Genomic DNA, 14,932 nt, shown 5'->3' with positions numbered 1-14,932 from the left:
ACAGGGCTGCAACTGCCAAAGACGACTTTATCCCCCCGGCCGGCGCAGCCAGGGCACAGAACACCCGAGGTACAGCCCAAGCCCAACTTTTCCGTTCCCGAGGAGGAGGAAGAGGAGGCGGTGAGGGCTGCTGGGCCCTGGCAGGTGCTGAGCCCCCAGCCTGGCAGGTGGGAGCAGAGGAGGGGCTCGGAGGCGCAGGGTCCCTCCATCCCCAGGACACAGCTCCGGCCTCAGCAGCCTGGGGAGGGGCTGCCAGGGAGGCAGAGAGCACCCCCCAACCCAGAAACCTTCTTTTTCCCTTCCCCCTTCTCCCACCCCCCAGCTCACCCTTAGGACACAAATACATAAAAGCTGCCTGGGATGGCAGCAGGGGGCTCTGCCTGCCCCCTCAGCCCCCCGGACAGAGTGGGGGGCTCCTCCAGGCTCCCGGGGGGTGTGAAGGCAGGGCAGTGCATGGCTGGGCGTCCCCTGGTCCCAGCTGTCCCAGGAACAGTGAGGGTGGGGGGGTCTTCGGTGTGGACCACCCCCACTGGGTGCCAGCCCGGCGCCAGCCTTGGTGTCCCCTCAAGGTGGACAACAGTCACATCAGCCCAGGGGGCTGAGGACCCCCGGCCCAGCCCCAGGAACAGCCCTGGGGGGGCTGTGGAGGGGGGTGGAGGGCTGGTGGTCCAGAGGTGGAGACCCCGGGCTCCACATCACATGATTTCACAGCAGGAGTTCTGCTTTCGGGCCTAGGAAGAGAAGGAAAACCATCGGTGAAGCTCCCCGAGGGTTTGGGGGTCCCACACATCCCCTCTCCTGCCGGAGGAGGACCAAGCACGAAGGTTGATGGCCCGGAGGCTCCTTTCCGTGTGGCCAGAGCTGGTGCCAGGAGCTGGGACGGACAGGGTCCAGGGCAGGGTGCAGGACACCCCCAGGGAGGGGCTGGCGGCTGCAGCTGGGGCCTCCAGGCTCCCTGCACCCCTCTCCTGGGGGAACAGGGGTGATCCCTGCCCGGCATGCAGAGCTGTGCCCCCCAAGGATGACCCTGCACCCCTCCCGGCTCCCTTGGGGAGGGGGTCACCCTCACACCCACCGTTTTGTAGAAGGCTTTGGATTGTGCCCCCAGCACCTCTGATTTGGAGACCAGGTCGTCCAGCTTCTCCCCACGCTCCAGCAGTGACTCCATAGTGTTGTGCTGCCAGAGAAAGGTGTGCTGAGCCCCAGCTGCAGCCCCACTGCACCCTGCAGCTCGAGATGGAGGTGCCACCACCCCTCCTGCCACCTTCCTGCAGCCCCCCAGCTCTGGGAGCTTGGCCCAGCCAGCTGGGAAAAGCCCAAGGAGAAAAAGGGCAAGACAAAAAGAGAAAGAGGAAAGGGAGCTCCCACCCCAGGGAGGTCTCTGGTAATGGCTTGGGGTGACTCTCCCCTGCCCCATAGCGTGCCCCAGGGCCCCCACTGGCCTGTGCAGGCACGAGCATCCAGCCCTGCAGCCTCACCAGGATGATTTTGGTCTCGTCCAGCTCCGCTTGCACTCGGGTCATCGGGTCAGCATCACGGGGGTTCTGGGGAGAAACAGCATGGTGCTGGTGCTGGTGCTGGCAGCACCACAGGGACACGTGCCAGTGCTGCCCAGGTATCTGCCCTGCACTTCTCAGGGCTGCAGGGAACACAGGGACCCTCAGTCCTGGTGCCCTGCGGGGTCCCGGGGCTCTGTACCTGGTACTTGCTGAGGTATCCGTCCAAGGCAGAGTAGTTGATGCTGGCAGGTGACGCTGAAGGCCAGTCCATCTTGCTGACCTGCCTGGAGAACTCATCCAGCACCTGCCAGGGGAGGAAGCAGCACTGACCACCCAGGAGCCACAGCTGTGGGGCCACAGTGGCTGGAAGGGTTTTGCTCATCAAAACAGGAGATCTGGAGGTTTTTGGGAAGGGACCTGACAGCTCATCCACAGCCCTGCCATGGGCAGGGACACCTCCCACTAGCCCAGGCTGCTCCAAGCCCTGTCCAAAGTGGCCTTGAACACTTGCAGGGATGGGGCAGCCACAGCTTCTTTGGGAAACCCGTGTTAGTCCCATCACCCTGCAGGGCAGGACTTCTCCCCCATATCCCACCTAACCCTGCCCTCCGGCCATGGGAAGCCATTCCCCCTTGTCCCAGGTCTCTCTCCAACTCTCCCGGAGCCCCTTTAGGTACTGGAAGTGGGTCTGGGGTCTCCCTGGAGCCTTCTCCAGGCTGGACAGCCCAGGTCTCACAGCTTGTCTCCCTGGCTGGAGAACTGCCAGTGGAGGAGCTGGAGGTTCTGGCACCAGTGGGCACATGAGCCCAGCTATGCCAGGTGGCCTGTACCAGCCACAGTGTGGCCACAGGCACAGGGCAGTGGCCATGCTCTGTGCTGGCACTGCCAAGGGCCCTCGAGGGTCCAGTTCTGTGCCCCTCATGGCAAGGAGGGGCTGGAGAGTGTCCGGAGGTGGGGAAGGGGCTGGAGCCCCAGGAGGAAACACAGACAGACTTGCAAAGGCCGAGGTCCAGCCCTGACCAAAAGTCCTGTGTGTGGCAGGGCAGGGAGGCTGCAGGAGCCCTCACCTTGTCCAGCAAGGTGAAACAAACGCGCTGGGGGTACTCATTGTCTGCAATCACCACTCCGGCCAGCCCGTCGCTCCGCACGTACACGTGGCACAGGTAGTCTGCCAAAGAAACTCCTGTCAGAGGCACAGCCGACGCCCCGAGACCCCCAGCACCCACCACCCTCCGGCCAGCCCCCACAGCCTCCCCCAGGCCGCCCTGGAAGGTGTCATCACACCTGCATGTCTCATTGCTCCCTTAGGAAAAGCTCAAAATTTGGGGCTCAGCTGAAGGGCCCACGTGTCCCGCAGTGAGGGACACAAAACTGACATCCCACAGTAAATAAAACCCAGTGGGGGAAGGGCTCAGCCCGATCTTAACCAACAACAAGGCTGGAGTGCCATCAAACAGGCTCCAGCAGCCAATCCAAGCGGCCTCCCACAAGTCCTGGGGCTCCAGAGGCACGTGGAGCAGGACAGGGAGGCTGGAATGAGGTGGGAATTCGGGATGTGGAGCCATGGCAAAGCTGGCACAGCCACCCCTCAGTGGGGTGGTCTGAGGAGCTGGGGGGGCTGCAACCCCAGAGCTCCAGGGAAACCGAGGGAGCCAGGGAGAGCACAGGCACTGGAGCAGGTCTCTGAGAACCTCTGCAGGTCCTGCAGGTCCCTGAGAACCTCTGCAGGTCCCTGAGAACCTCTGCAGGTCCCTGAGAACCTCTGCAAGTCCTGCAGACCCTCTGCCGCGCTGTGCTGGGCTCCCACCTGCCCCAGCAGCTCCTACCATCAGCGCTGCCCCCCCCGGGCTCTGTTTTGGGGTGACTTTCCCCAGAATGGGGCTGGGGGAAGCTCTCACCTTGCTCCTTGACGGAGGCCCTGCTGCCCAGCGCCGAGCGCTCCACGATCAGCTGGCTCGTGAACGTCATGAACTCCTGCACGCTGTGGGGACACGGCGTGGGCTGGGACACAGCGTGGGCTGGGACACGGCCAGGACACGGCCCCCGGCCAGCAAAGTTTGCCCCCAGCTGGCCCCTGAACCCCCAAGGAGTGGCAACCCCCAAACGGGCACCCGCAGTCCCCAGGGGAGCACCCAGAGCCCCCCAGCTGCAGTGACAGCCTGGTGTCCTTGGGCTGAACTCACTTTTTGGGGACTTAGCAGAAAGCACAAATGCCATTGAACCACTTAGCAGAAAGCAGAAATGCCACTGCAGCTGGCTCTGCCTGGCCAGCACCTGGTGAGCAGCTGCATCGTGGAAACATGGAATGATTTGGGTGCTTGACCCCCCAGGCACCCAGCCACCACCGTGAGTCAAAGCTAAAGGACATCCTTAAGCCAGACTGGCTCTAATTTGGAACACATTCCTGAGCCTAGGCTCAGGCCTGTCCAACAGGCTCCTTAGTGAGCCCTTGTCACCCCACAGCAAAGGAAAAGAGGCCAAAAATAATGAGCAGGACTCATGTAAACCCATTTCCAGAACACCACCACATCCTGGCCATGCTGGGGTTAGCCAATGTGAGGGAACACGTTCCCCAGTTCAGCTGGAAAACCCCAGGAAGGGATGTTTTATCAGGAATGGCATTACAGAGCTGGCCAAACAGCAGGGAGTGGGACAGCTGCTGCCTGGGAGGTGCCAAGAAAATGTCCCTGGACACAGGCACTGGTGTGGCACAGCCCGTGGTTCTCTGACCGCCTCCCGCTGCTGGAAGCAAGTCCAGAGGGGAAATTGCCTCAGCTTACATCCCTCAGAGGGGTCTGCACTGCTCCCAGCCTGGCCACCAGCGCCACGGAGACTCTGCACTGCAGGGAAAAGTCCAGCCCAAGGATTCCTGAGCATCCTGAACGCTCCTGCTTCAGCAGAGAGGGAGCACGGACACCTCCCCACAAGAGGAGGGACCCAGCGCCCCTCCATGACCCCAGGGGTTCACATGAACCACGGAGAAAACATCTAAAACATTTAACATCACCGAGTCCAACTACATGCCAGTTAGAGCCCAGGATGCATCTTCAAGGACTGCTCTTCCACTGGGAGTGCTGGTTTTGTTTCCCAGTATTCCGGCAGGAACTGGGCACTCACTCTGCCTTCCCAACCCTGCCAAACTCCTTGGCAGACGCTCAGCGGGCAGGAGGCACGGCACAGCCCGGCCCTGCGCTCCTGCCCAGCAGGTTATCCCAGACCAGCCCTGAAACACGCCCTGAACATCACACCTGGGCCAGCATCCCCGTGAACAAACCCGGGACAGGCACAGACACCCTGCTCCTCCCGAAACCCCGGAGCTCGCCTCGGGCACAGCCCTCAGCACGACCACACGGGCAGTTTCTGGGGATTTGGGAAAATGAGCTGCAGCCACAGAGTGTTTTGGGGCTGCACCTGGTGCCACTGGCACATCTGGCCGAGAAGGAGCTTTTTTAGACACTCTTACTTCAGCCTTTCCCCTGGAACTGCAGAACCAGACTTGCCTGAGGCTCCAGAAAACTTGGCAGGGGAAGTTTGGGTCCCAGAGGAATTTCCTAACTCCCCTACCCTGCCAAGCAACAACAACCTATTCCAGAGCTCCAGGAGATTCTCAGGAGCTGCTGGAGCTCCCTGATCTCCCTGTGGGCAGCCTGGAGTGGCACCTGGGGCTCAGCCAGCTCACCTGAGGGCACTGGATAACCTGAGCAGGGCTCTGTGGGCTGGGAAGAGCTGACCCCGCTGCCAGGGCTGTGGCCTGGGTGTGCTGGAGATTTGTGGGGCCCCGCTGCTGGCTGGGGCTCTGGGAGTTTCACTCCACTGCTGAGCTGATCCCTCACTGCAAGCACTGCCCCTGAACACCCTGCTTCGTCAGCCAGGGGGCACAGACATCTCACCACCAGAGAAGGGACCCAGCCCCTCACCACGGCCCCAGGGTTTCACACGAACCACAGAGAAAACATTTAACACCACTGAGTCCAACCACATCGGATTTTCTCTCCACTCCTGAGGCTGATCCCTCACTCCAAGCAGGTCCCAACTCCCCAGGAGCAGCTCCCCCTTAGGAACAGTGGGGCGCAGAGCTCCCAAAGCTCTGCCCACGCTCCCCCCGGGCTGCAGCACGCACCTGGACCTCTGGAAGAAGCTGAAGCTGGACACGTCGTAGGCAGCTTTGAGCAGGCGCGCTCTGGGCTCGCCTTTGTAAAGGACACTTAGGCTGTAGAGCCTCATGGCGGCGGCTCTGGGCTGCGGGAGAGAAGGTTTGGGCTGGGCCTGTGGGGCCGGGACAGCCCCGGGGCCACCCCACAGCCCGGGGCCACCCCAGACCCCGCTCCCGTCCCGGCCAGGGGGAGCCCCCGGCCCGAGCCACGCCTGACTGCGCAGCCCTGCCCGGCCCGGCCCAGCCCAACCCAGTATAACCCACTACAACCCAGTAAAATCCACCCCAGTATAGTCCAGTATAGCCCAGCACCCAGCCCAGTAAAACCCAGTCCAATACAACCCAGTAAAACCGAGCACCCAGCCCAGCAAAACTGAGTAAAATCCACCCCAGTATAACCCAGTACAGCCCAGTATAACCCAGTACAGCCCAGTATAACCCAGTAAAACCCACCCCAGTATAGCCCAGTAAAACCGAGCACCCAGCCCAGCAAAACTGAGTAAAATCCACCCCAGTATAACCCAGTATAGCCCAGTACACCCCAGTATAACCCAGTACAGCCCAGTATAACCCAGTAAAACCCAATATAACCCAGTAAAACCCACCTCAGTACAGCCCAGTAAAACCGAGCACCCAGCCCAGTAAAACTGAGTAAAATCCACCCCAGTATAACCCAGTATAACCCAGTATAGCCCAGTATAACCCAGCCCAGTACAACCCAGCCCCTCCACCCAGTATAACGCGGCCACTGCCCAGTACAACCCAGCCCCAGCCATCCCCCGGCCCCAGCAGCCCCAGTATAGCCCCGGCAGCCCCGGGGCCCGCCCGGTACCGGCAGCCCCGGCAGCCCCGGCCTGCCCCGGCCAGCCCCGCCAGCCCGGCCAGCCCCAGCCATCCCCACGGCCACCCCCGGGCCCGCCCGGTACCGGCGCTGCGGTCCCAGCCCAGCGCAGGCGGCGGCCGAGCGGCGATGGGCGCGACCCGGAAGTGGAGCACAGCGGCCGGAAGTGCCGGCCCGGGGTGCCGTGGCACTCCTCCCGCCCTGCGCACGCGCCAAAGTGGTTCCGCCCCCTCAACCTTCTGACCAATCGACGCCCGCTTTCGCGCTCTCCGGTGTCACCCGGGCGGCCAATCAACGCCCAGCTGGGGTGGCGCTTGTTCCTCGGGGCGGCCAGCAGGGGGCGCTGTGCCCGGCGGGGCCGCGGGGCGGGGCCGGTTCGGCTCCGTGGGGCGGGGCCGCGGGGGCGGGGCCCCAGTGTGGGCGTGGTCCCACGGTGTGGGCGGGGTCCCGCGGTGTGGGCGTGGTCCCGCTGTGTGGGCGTGGTCCCGCGGTGGGTCGGGGGTCCCGCGGTGGGTCGGGGGTCTCCTGTGTGAGGTCCCGTTCCTATGGCGTGGTGACCCTCTCTGAGCAGAGGGCGCAGCCTCCCCCGGGTGCCGGGGCCCGCCCCGGGGAGCGGGGACCCCTCCGTGGGGCGGTCCTGCCCTGGTGGAGGTCCCTCCATGGTGGGGGGCCGGGGCTGAACCTCCCCAGCGTTTCGGACCCCTCCGCGGTGCGGGGACCGCTCAGGGTGGGCTGCCAGGGCCTTCCTGTGCGGCCGGGGGGAGCAGTGGGGTGCTGTGGGGTGACCCTGTGTCCCCCAGACCGTGCTCTGCCCCCCACACCCTGTGCCCTGCCCGGAGCCCCCGCAGCCCCCCGGGGCTGTCACCCCGGCACCCCTCCGGGCTTCCCGGGGATGAGGAGACGCTTCCCGGAGCAGCACCGGGAGGTTTCGGGGTCTCGGACCGCCACAGACCCCGATTTGCGCGACGCCGGGTGCGACACGCGGCTGCGGGGGTGCCGCATCCCCCTCCTCAAATCCGGCACCCCCGCCCGGTCCCGGGGCTCGCAGCGCCGCCCCGCCGGCCGCGCCCCTCGGCGGGGTCCGCCGGCCTTGCCGTGCCCGCGGTCGCCATGGGAGCGTGCCGGTTGCCAAGCCGGCCGCTGGAGTGCTTGCCACCGCCATCGAGCGGTTGGCGTGACAACGGGGACACGGGTGACCCGGGGCGTGGTGCTCCGCGGGGAGGGTCCGGGCCAGCGCACCGGGGGTCTGCAGAGCTGGGACCCCCGCCCCGGGATTTATTTATCAAGGGAGCGAGCGGGAGAGGTGAGCGGAGCCCCGGCGGAGCGGAGATGTGCGGGCACAGCGCTGAGCGCACCGGGGCCCCGGGCCCCGCTCCCGGCCCCTCCGCCTGAGGCTCCCGGGACCCCCTCGGGGTTATCGCTGGCCCGGCCGATGCGGTAACGCGGCGAAGGTGGAGCACCGGCGAGGCACGGAGCAGCCCAGCGCCGCCGGACAGCCGCCAGCACAGGGCAGGGGGTTCCCCCAGGCCGGGCACCACGGTGGGCACACAGCGGCTGAGGGGGGCACGGCTCGGCCCGCAGCCCACCCCGCCCCGCGCCTGCCCCCATGCTGGATCACCGAGCCAGGATGGAGAGCGGCAGGAAGGAGAAGGTGAGGCGGCTGCAGGGCGGTGCTGGGGGGCCGGGGGGGCCCAGTGGGTGTGGGGAAGAGTGCGGACCCTCACCGGGGTTCCAGCCTTCCCTGGAGCGGGGCCGGGTGCTCCCAGCACCGCCCGAGGTTCCCATCCCTGAGGTCACCCCCCAGCACAGCACTGAGGGCTCATGATGGAGCTGGAAGCATTTGTGGGACATTCTGCATCCCAACATTGCCCCGGGCGTCTTGCAGCCACTCAGCTGCACCCCCAGGATGAGGGGGGCCTGTCACCTCCTTCAGGTGGCTGTCATCGTTGTCACTGAGGCAGGATGGCACGGGGCTCGTTGCCAGCTGTCTCTGGGAAGCATCCTCTCCCAGATGGATTGAGCTCACGGGGTCAGGGGTGAGGACAGTGGAGACATGCCCTGCTGCCAGCTGGGATACCAAGGGGACACCCAGGGGACACTGAGGGGACTCATCATATGCTGGACCAGCAGGGATGGGTGTCACTGGCCCCTGCACACTGCAGCCACATGGTTCCCGGCTCCATGCCTTTTGTGGGATGCACTGGAGCACAGCATTTCCATGGGAAGCTGAGAGCCAGATAACGCCGTGTGGGAAGGCCCAAATCCTGCCAGGGAAGGGCCAAACCCATTATTTTGAAGGCGAGCAGGGACATGTGGTGCTGAGGTGGAAAAAAACCCTGGAGAAATAAAACTGGGACTCCAGAGTGCCAGCCTTGGGATGGGGAGCCTCTGGCCATGGCAGATCTGGGGCTCCCATGCCAAGGGGTGCTATGGGATGGATTGGCACCGAATACCTTCCGCCAACAACCCAGGAGAGATTATCAGATCCAGCTCCACGCTTTCCTGGCAGGATTTTTCCAATTGTTCTGGGCCAAACACCCCCAGGATCAGGGCAAACCTCACCACAATGCTGCTCCGGGTGCCCAGCCCCATTCCTGGGGGGTCCAGGCTGCACTGAGGGCCAGGTGATGTGCCAGGGTGGAGAGCAGCTGGACTGAGCCAGGCAAGGCTTGGGAGGCTCCAAACCACGTCCCAAACGATTTCCTGAGCCCCCTACCCCAAAACCTGTCAGGAAACAGCAGCGGCCTCGAGGCAAACATCTGTGTGCCGGGAAGGGGAAGACGCTGGAGCCTAATGAGCCCTAATGCTGCCGGCTCCAGCTCCATCTGACAGCCGGGGCACCTGGCCCCAGCCCTGCCGCCTAATGGGGGCTGCGCCGAGCCCGGGGTTGCTACGGAAAGGATAAACACGGATCCTGCTTGCCAGGTGCTTCCCTGGAGTGGGCCCTGCGGCTCTCCCTGGCAGCGAGACAAGGCAGCAATCCCCAAGAATATTCCTGCCTGCCCTCTGCCCTGTGTTAGCCACACGTTTGTTGGGTGAAAAACGGTGCCCACGATTCCCAGGGGGACACAGGGAGAGGGGTGCTCCCAGGGGAACAAGGAAAACACACCAGCATGTTCATCATGAAAGAATCCCATATCCTCAGCGGGAGTGCTGTGCTCCTCAATGGCACAGCCAGCGCTCCTTGCTGGGAGTGACTCTGGGATTCATCAGGATGGGATGTCCCAGGTCGCTGCTGGAATGGTGCCGGCTTCTCCACAGCCATCCAAAAAATTCAGCTGGGTGACAGGGATGGCAGAACCCCAGTGCCAGCCCTGGTCCCCAGGAACACCAGAGCTGAGCATGGCATCCTGCAGGCAGCACCAGGAGGGGTCGGTGCCTTGGGACAGTCCTGTGGGTTCCCTGATGCCCCTGTTCAGTGGGAGGAGAACAGCAGAGTGATAGGATAAGTCATTTCAGGGTTCCGTGTGCCCGTGGGGAAAACAGGGCTGGGAGAACGGAAACTTGAAGCTTCCCGAACTTGTCGCAGTTCAGGCCCCTTGCATCCCAAATCCCCGTCCCTGGCTGATGCTGTGTGGTGTGCAGGTGGAGCAGATCCTGTCGGAGTTCCGGCTGAAGGAGGAGGACCTGAAGAAGGTGATGTACCGGATGCAGAAGGAGATGGACCGAGGGCTCAAGCTGGAGACACATGAGGAAGCCTCTGTCAAAATGCTGCCCACCTACGTGCGCTCCACCCCTGAGGGCTCCGGTATGGCCTCACTCCCAGTCCCTCGTGTGGCACCCCTTCCTCACACCCCATCAAGCTCCACGGAGAAGGCTGAGCCTACCAGGAGCCCGTCACCTTCTCCCCTCTCCCTGGCTTTGCAGAGGTGGGAGATTTCCTGTCACTGGACCTGGGCGGCACCAATTTCCGTGTGATGCTGGTGAAGGTGGGCGAGGGGGAGGAGGGGCAGTGGAAGGTGAAGACGAAGCACCAGATGTATTCCATCCCAGAGGATGCCATGACTGGGACGGCTGAGATGGTCAGTGGAGCACAGAGGGAGGGCATCCCATCCCATCCCATCCCATCCCATCCCATCCCATCCCATCCCATCCCATCCCATCCCATCCCATCCCATCCCATCCCATCCCATCCCATCCCATCCCATCCCATCCCATCCCATCCCATCCCATCCCATCCCGTCGTGTCTGTTTCAGTGGGAATGCTTGAGGGGACACACTCATCCATCAGCCAGCAGAAGCTGGGGGTGTCCGGGCCTGGGGAGCCCATGGTGGGGGACAGCATCTGTCCAAGGATAGAGGAAGGGTGGGGACATCCCTTGGGAACGGCTGGACCTCCTCTCTTCCAGCTCTTTGACTACATCTCCGAGTGCATCTCTGACTTCCTGGACAAGCACCAGATGAAGCACAAAAAGCTGCCCCTGGGCTTCACCTTTTCCTTCCCTGTGCGGCACGAGGACATCGACAAGGTGAGGGGGTGTCCGGGCAGCACAAGGGTTAGGGGTCCCCGGGCCTCACCTACACCCCAGCCCCATTTCGGTCTGACCCCCATTCCAGGGCATCCTCCTGAACTGGACCAAGGGCTTCAAAGCCTCTGGCGCGGAAGGGAACAACGTGGTGGGGCTGCTGAGGGACGCCATCAAACGGAGAGGGGTGAGCGGATCAGACCCTGCTGCTCCACCGTGGCACACCCCGGCACCCGCGGCTGGCCCTGCCAGGGGCTGACTGCAGCCTGGCCGTGCCTGCAGCAGGGCCGCTGGAGCCCCTGTGTCCCCAGGAAGGGACCGCTGGAGCGCAGCCGTCCCCGTGCTGGGGCTGCTGGAGCCAAATGTGTCCCTGGGCAGGGATGCTTCGTGTCTGTGCGCACACCTGTGCGTGACACGTGCCCAGGTCCCCACCCCAAACCTGCCTGCTGTGAGGCAGCCTGACCCCCCATGAGCCCACAGTGGTCCCTGTCCCCAGGACTTCGAGATGGACGTGGTGGCAATGGTGAACGACACGGTGGCCACAATGATCTCCTGCTACTACGAAGATCACCGGTGCGAGGTTGGGATGATTGTGGGTAAGATGCCCCTTCTACAGGGACACGTGGCTGGGCGTGGGGCACTGTCCCATGGGCCTGCTCCCCTGCTGCTACCCCTGTCCTTTTGGGGAGACATTCCAAGTACAGAGGGGTGGCTGTGGCACTCCGCTGAGGTGTCTGGTGGCTGGGACACGCGATGGCATTGCCTGGCCCCGGCATGGTTGGGGCACTTTGGGTGTAAAGGGGGTGGTCATCGTAGCAGGGCTGGTCCCCAGAGGGCTGCCCTGCCCCAGGCTGTTGGTGGCTCTGGCCTGTTAGTCCCTACCACCCTCACAGGGTGGGATTTCTTCCCGGTATCCAATCTAAATCTCCCCTCTTTTAGTCTAAAAGCGTTTCCCCATGTCCTGGAACCCCCCCTTGTTGTCAGTCACCAGGCTGGGGAGCGTCCCTCAGGCTCCATAGGGGTCCCAACCCTGCCCTGGCACGTCTGGACCCCCTCCAGTTCTTTCCCATTGCTCCACACCACCGCCCCAGTTTTATCCCAGTCCGGAGGGGAGGGCTGTGGTGGGGGGCATCCCCGCTGTCCCCCCGCCGCCCAGAGCCATGCCCGGTTCCCGGCAGGGACGGGCTGTAACGCCTGCTACATGGAGGAGATGCACAACGTGGAGCTGGTGGAGGGCGACGAGGGGCGGATGTGCGTGAACACGGAGTGGGGCGCCTTTGGTGCCTCTGGGGAGCTGGACGAGTTCCTCCTGGAGTACGACCGCGTGGTGGACGAGACCTCACTTAACCCCGGTCAGCAACTGTAAGGAATAGGAGAGATCCAGTTCCTCTGGGCGTCCCCCCGTCCCCTGCGCCACGCTGGGCTCAGCCCCGGCGTGCTTCGCCCCGGGCCGTGCCCGTGCGCAGGAACACATCCAGCAAGGAGCGGGGCGAGGAAAGAGGGGGTGCTGTGGGATGTGACCCCTCACATCCCAGCTCTGATGCCCCCCTGGCCTATGCCCCCCCCCCAGGTACGAGAAGATAATTGGGGGGAAGTACATGGGGGAGATCGTGCGGCTGGTGCTGCTGAAGCTGGTGGATGAGAACCTGCTCTTCAATGGCGAGGCCTCGGAGAAGCTCAAGACTCGCGGCACCTTTGAGACCCGCTTCATGTCCCAGATCGAGAGGTGCGAGGCTGGGGGGTGGCACCCCCAAACCAGGTCCAGGCTGCTTCGCACTGGGGGGTCTGTGCCCTCCCTCCACACTGGTCCAGGCATGCTGAGGAGTCTGTGCTCCCTCTCTGCTCTGGGCTGTCCCACAGGGGATCCCCCTGTTCCATCGTCCCATACCAGTCTGATTGAGTGCCTCAGTTTGGGGTCCTTTATCCTGTGACCCCACAGCACTCTACTCTGACTGCCCATCTTGGAGTCCTGCGTTCTGCCACCCAAACCGCAGTGTCCCCTGTCATGGCCATCATGATCCCATCATTCCGTACCTGCCTGCTCTGTCCCATACTGGGGTCCCCATGTCCCATCACCCCACATTGGGGGGACCCACTTCCAGGCCCCTCTGTTCCATCGCCCCACACCAGCCCCATGTTGGGGTCCTCCATGCCATCACCCCACACCAGCCTGCTCTGACTGACCCAGCTGGGGTTCCCCACCCTGGGACCCCCAACAACAGTCCCGTGTGAGGATCCCGATCCCATCACTCCCTCCATCCCTCTCCAGCTGACTCACCCAGGGCCCCCACCCTTCGGCCTGTGCTGAGCCCCTCTTCTCCCCCCACCCCAGCGATTCTGATGACCGCAAGCAGATCTACAACATCTTGTCGGCCTTTGAGCTGCTGCCGTCGCGGACGGACTGCGAGATCGTGCGCCGGGTGTGCGAGAGCGTGTCCACGCGGGCTGCCCAGATGTGCTCGGCCGGGCTGGCCGGCGTCATCAACCGCATGCGGGAGAGCCGCAGCCAGGACACCCTCAAGATCACGGTCGGCGTCGACGGCTCCGTCTACAAGCTCCATCCCAGGTGGGGATCCCCAGGCCCCGATGACGTCCCCATCGTCTCCCTTCATCCCCCAAGCCTTGACCCCATTTGTGACCCCCTGTTCCCTGCCTCCCAGCTTCAAGGACCACTTCCACGCCACGGTGCGGCAGCTGACGCCCGGCTGCGACATCACCTTCATCCAGTCGGAGGAAGGCAGCGGGCGCGGGGCCGCCCTCATCTCAGCCGTGGCCTGCAAGATGGCCTGCATGATGGGGCAGTGAGCTGGACTTGGAGGGGCATGGCAGGGGCCGGTGGTCCTGCTTGGAGCGCTCCGGGAGCAGACACGGACGCGGCAAGGAGGCAGCTCCGGCCCCACAATAAACGGGGTGTGTGTGGACTTCTCTGGGGCCGCTTGGGCCAGTGATCCTCTCCCCCCGTGCTGGTAGAGAGACCCCCATGGGGCTGCCCCACATGTTTGGGGTGGCCAAGGAGCTTCTCGTGCCCTTACCTCCCTTCCCCATCCTCACAGGGCTGCAGCAAGGGGGGCTCCAGCACAACCCAGCCCCTTTGCTAGGAGAAAGCCCCCCCAGGGGGGTTGGTCTAGGGATAAGGGGCTCTCTGGGGGTACTGTGGGGGGGATGTCAGGGTAGAGGAGCTCCCCACCAGTGATCCCTGGGGTGCAGAGGCTGAGCAGAGTGCACCAGAAATGGACCAGATGGAGGAGGGCATACTGGGGGGATCCCCTCCAGCCAGGTCCCCACCCGTGTTCCCTGGAAGGTCTGGGGCACCCCAGAGATTTGAGCTCACCAGAGGGTCTGGAGCAGAGTCTTGGGGTCCCTCTGGGGGTCATGGCACCCCAGGGTGCGGGGGTCCTTTAAGGATCTGGCAGTACCAGAGGGCATTGTGGCTCTCTGAAGGCTCTGGATGTAAGCCAGGGTTTGGGGCCACTCTGAGGGTCTGGAGCAGCCCAGGGTGAAGGGGTCCTGCTGGGACACCACGGGCTGTTGGGATCCCTGGGGGTCCGGGGCCCACTCAGGGTGTGGGGTCAGCCCCAAGGTATGTGTTATAACTGTGATATCTGGGACCACTGCAGGGGTCTGGGGGTGCCCTGGGACACGGGGCACCCGGGATCTAGGGACATCTCAGGGTGCTGGGCTACCTCTGGGGCACCTGGGACCACCTGGGGGGACTGGATCACCACGGGCAGTGGGGCCAGCGTGGGTCTGGGACTACCGAGGGATCTGGGTGTCCTCGCAGAGCGCACGGCATTGAGGGGCTGGGGACACAGGGGTGTCCGTGTCACCCAAGGGACAAGGCCAGGCAGCGGTGCTGCTCCTGGGGGCCCCGGGTCCACGGCTGGCACTGGGATCCCTCATTGCGGGGGGACAAGGGGATCCCTCTGCGCTGCCCGCTGCAGCCTGCAGGATTCCCTGCCTGCTGATTGGCTTG

The 14,932-nt window shown here is 64.0% G+C and overlaps 2 protein-coding genes across 3 annotated transcripts; one reads left to right on the top strand and one right to left on the bottom strand.

The window, feature by feature from the left end:
• Positions 1-7: 7 nt before the first annotated feature.
• YKT6 (YKT6 v-SNARE homolog) lies at positions 8-6,735 on the bottom strand. Its single transcript, XM_030289955.4, has 8 exons — positions 6,579-6,735; positions 5,620-5,738; positions 3,398-3,480; positions 2,567-2,667; positions 1,699-1,803; positions 1,479-1,544; positions 1,076-1,177; positions 8-731 (listed from the first exon to the last, which is right to left on the bottom strand). The coding sequence occupies exons 2-8, from the start codon at positions 5,721-5,723 to the stop codon at positions 696-698; spliced, it is 597 nt and encodes a 198-aa protein (XP_030145815.1). The 5' UTR covers positions 5,724-5,738; positions 6,579-6,735; the 3' UTR covers positions 8-695.
• Positions 6,736-7,584: 849 nt separating this feature from the next.
• Positions 7,585-13,886, top strand: GCK (glucokinase). 2 transcript variants are annotated; one of them, XM_030290112.4, is made up of 10 exons: positions 7,585-8,144; positions 10,079-10,241; positions 10,361-10,515; positions 10,843-10,962; positions 11,051-11,146; positions 11,456-11,555; positions 12,138-12,321; positions 12,530-12,685; positions 13,292-13,525; positions 13,620-13,886. In XM_030290112.4, exons 1-10 carry the CDS (start codon positions 8,100-8,102, stop codon positions 13,762-13,764), a joined length of 1,398 nt encoding a protein of 465 aa, XP_030145972.1. In that variant the 5' UTR covers positions 7,585-8,099; the 3' UTR covers positions 13,765-13,886. The 2 variants fall into 2 exon arrangements, with proteins under 2 accessions (XP_030145972.1, XP_030145973.1); XM_030290113.4 differs by lacking the exons at positions 7,585-8,144; positions 10,079-10,241; positions 10,361-10,515; ... (1 more) ...; positions 11,051-11,146; positions 11,456-11,555 and having other exon boundaries at positions 12,173-12,311.
• Positions 13,887-14,932: the final 1,046 nt, after the last annotated feature.

This window comes from Taeniopygia guttata, chromosome 22 (genome assembly GCF_048771995.1).
Source record: "Taeniopygia guttata chromosome 22, bTaeGut7.mat, whole genome shotgun sequence".
Classification (NCBI taxonomy): Eukaryota; Metazoa; Chordata; class Aves; order Passeriformes; family Estrildidae; genus Taeniopygia; species Taeniopygia guttata.
Note: the sequence above shows the minus strand (reverse complement) of the source record. Positions and strands in the feature narration are given on the sequence as shown.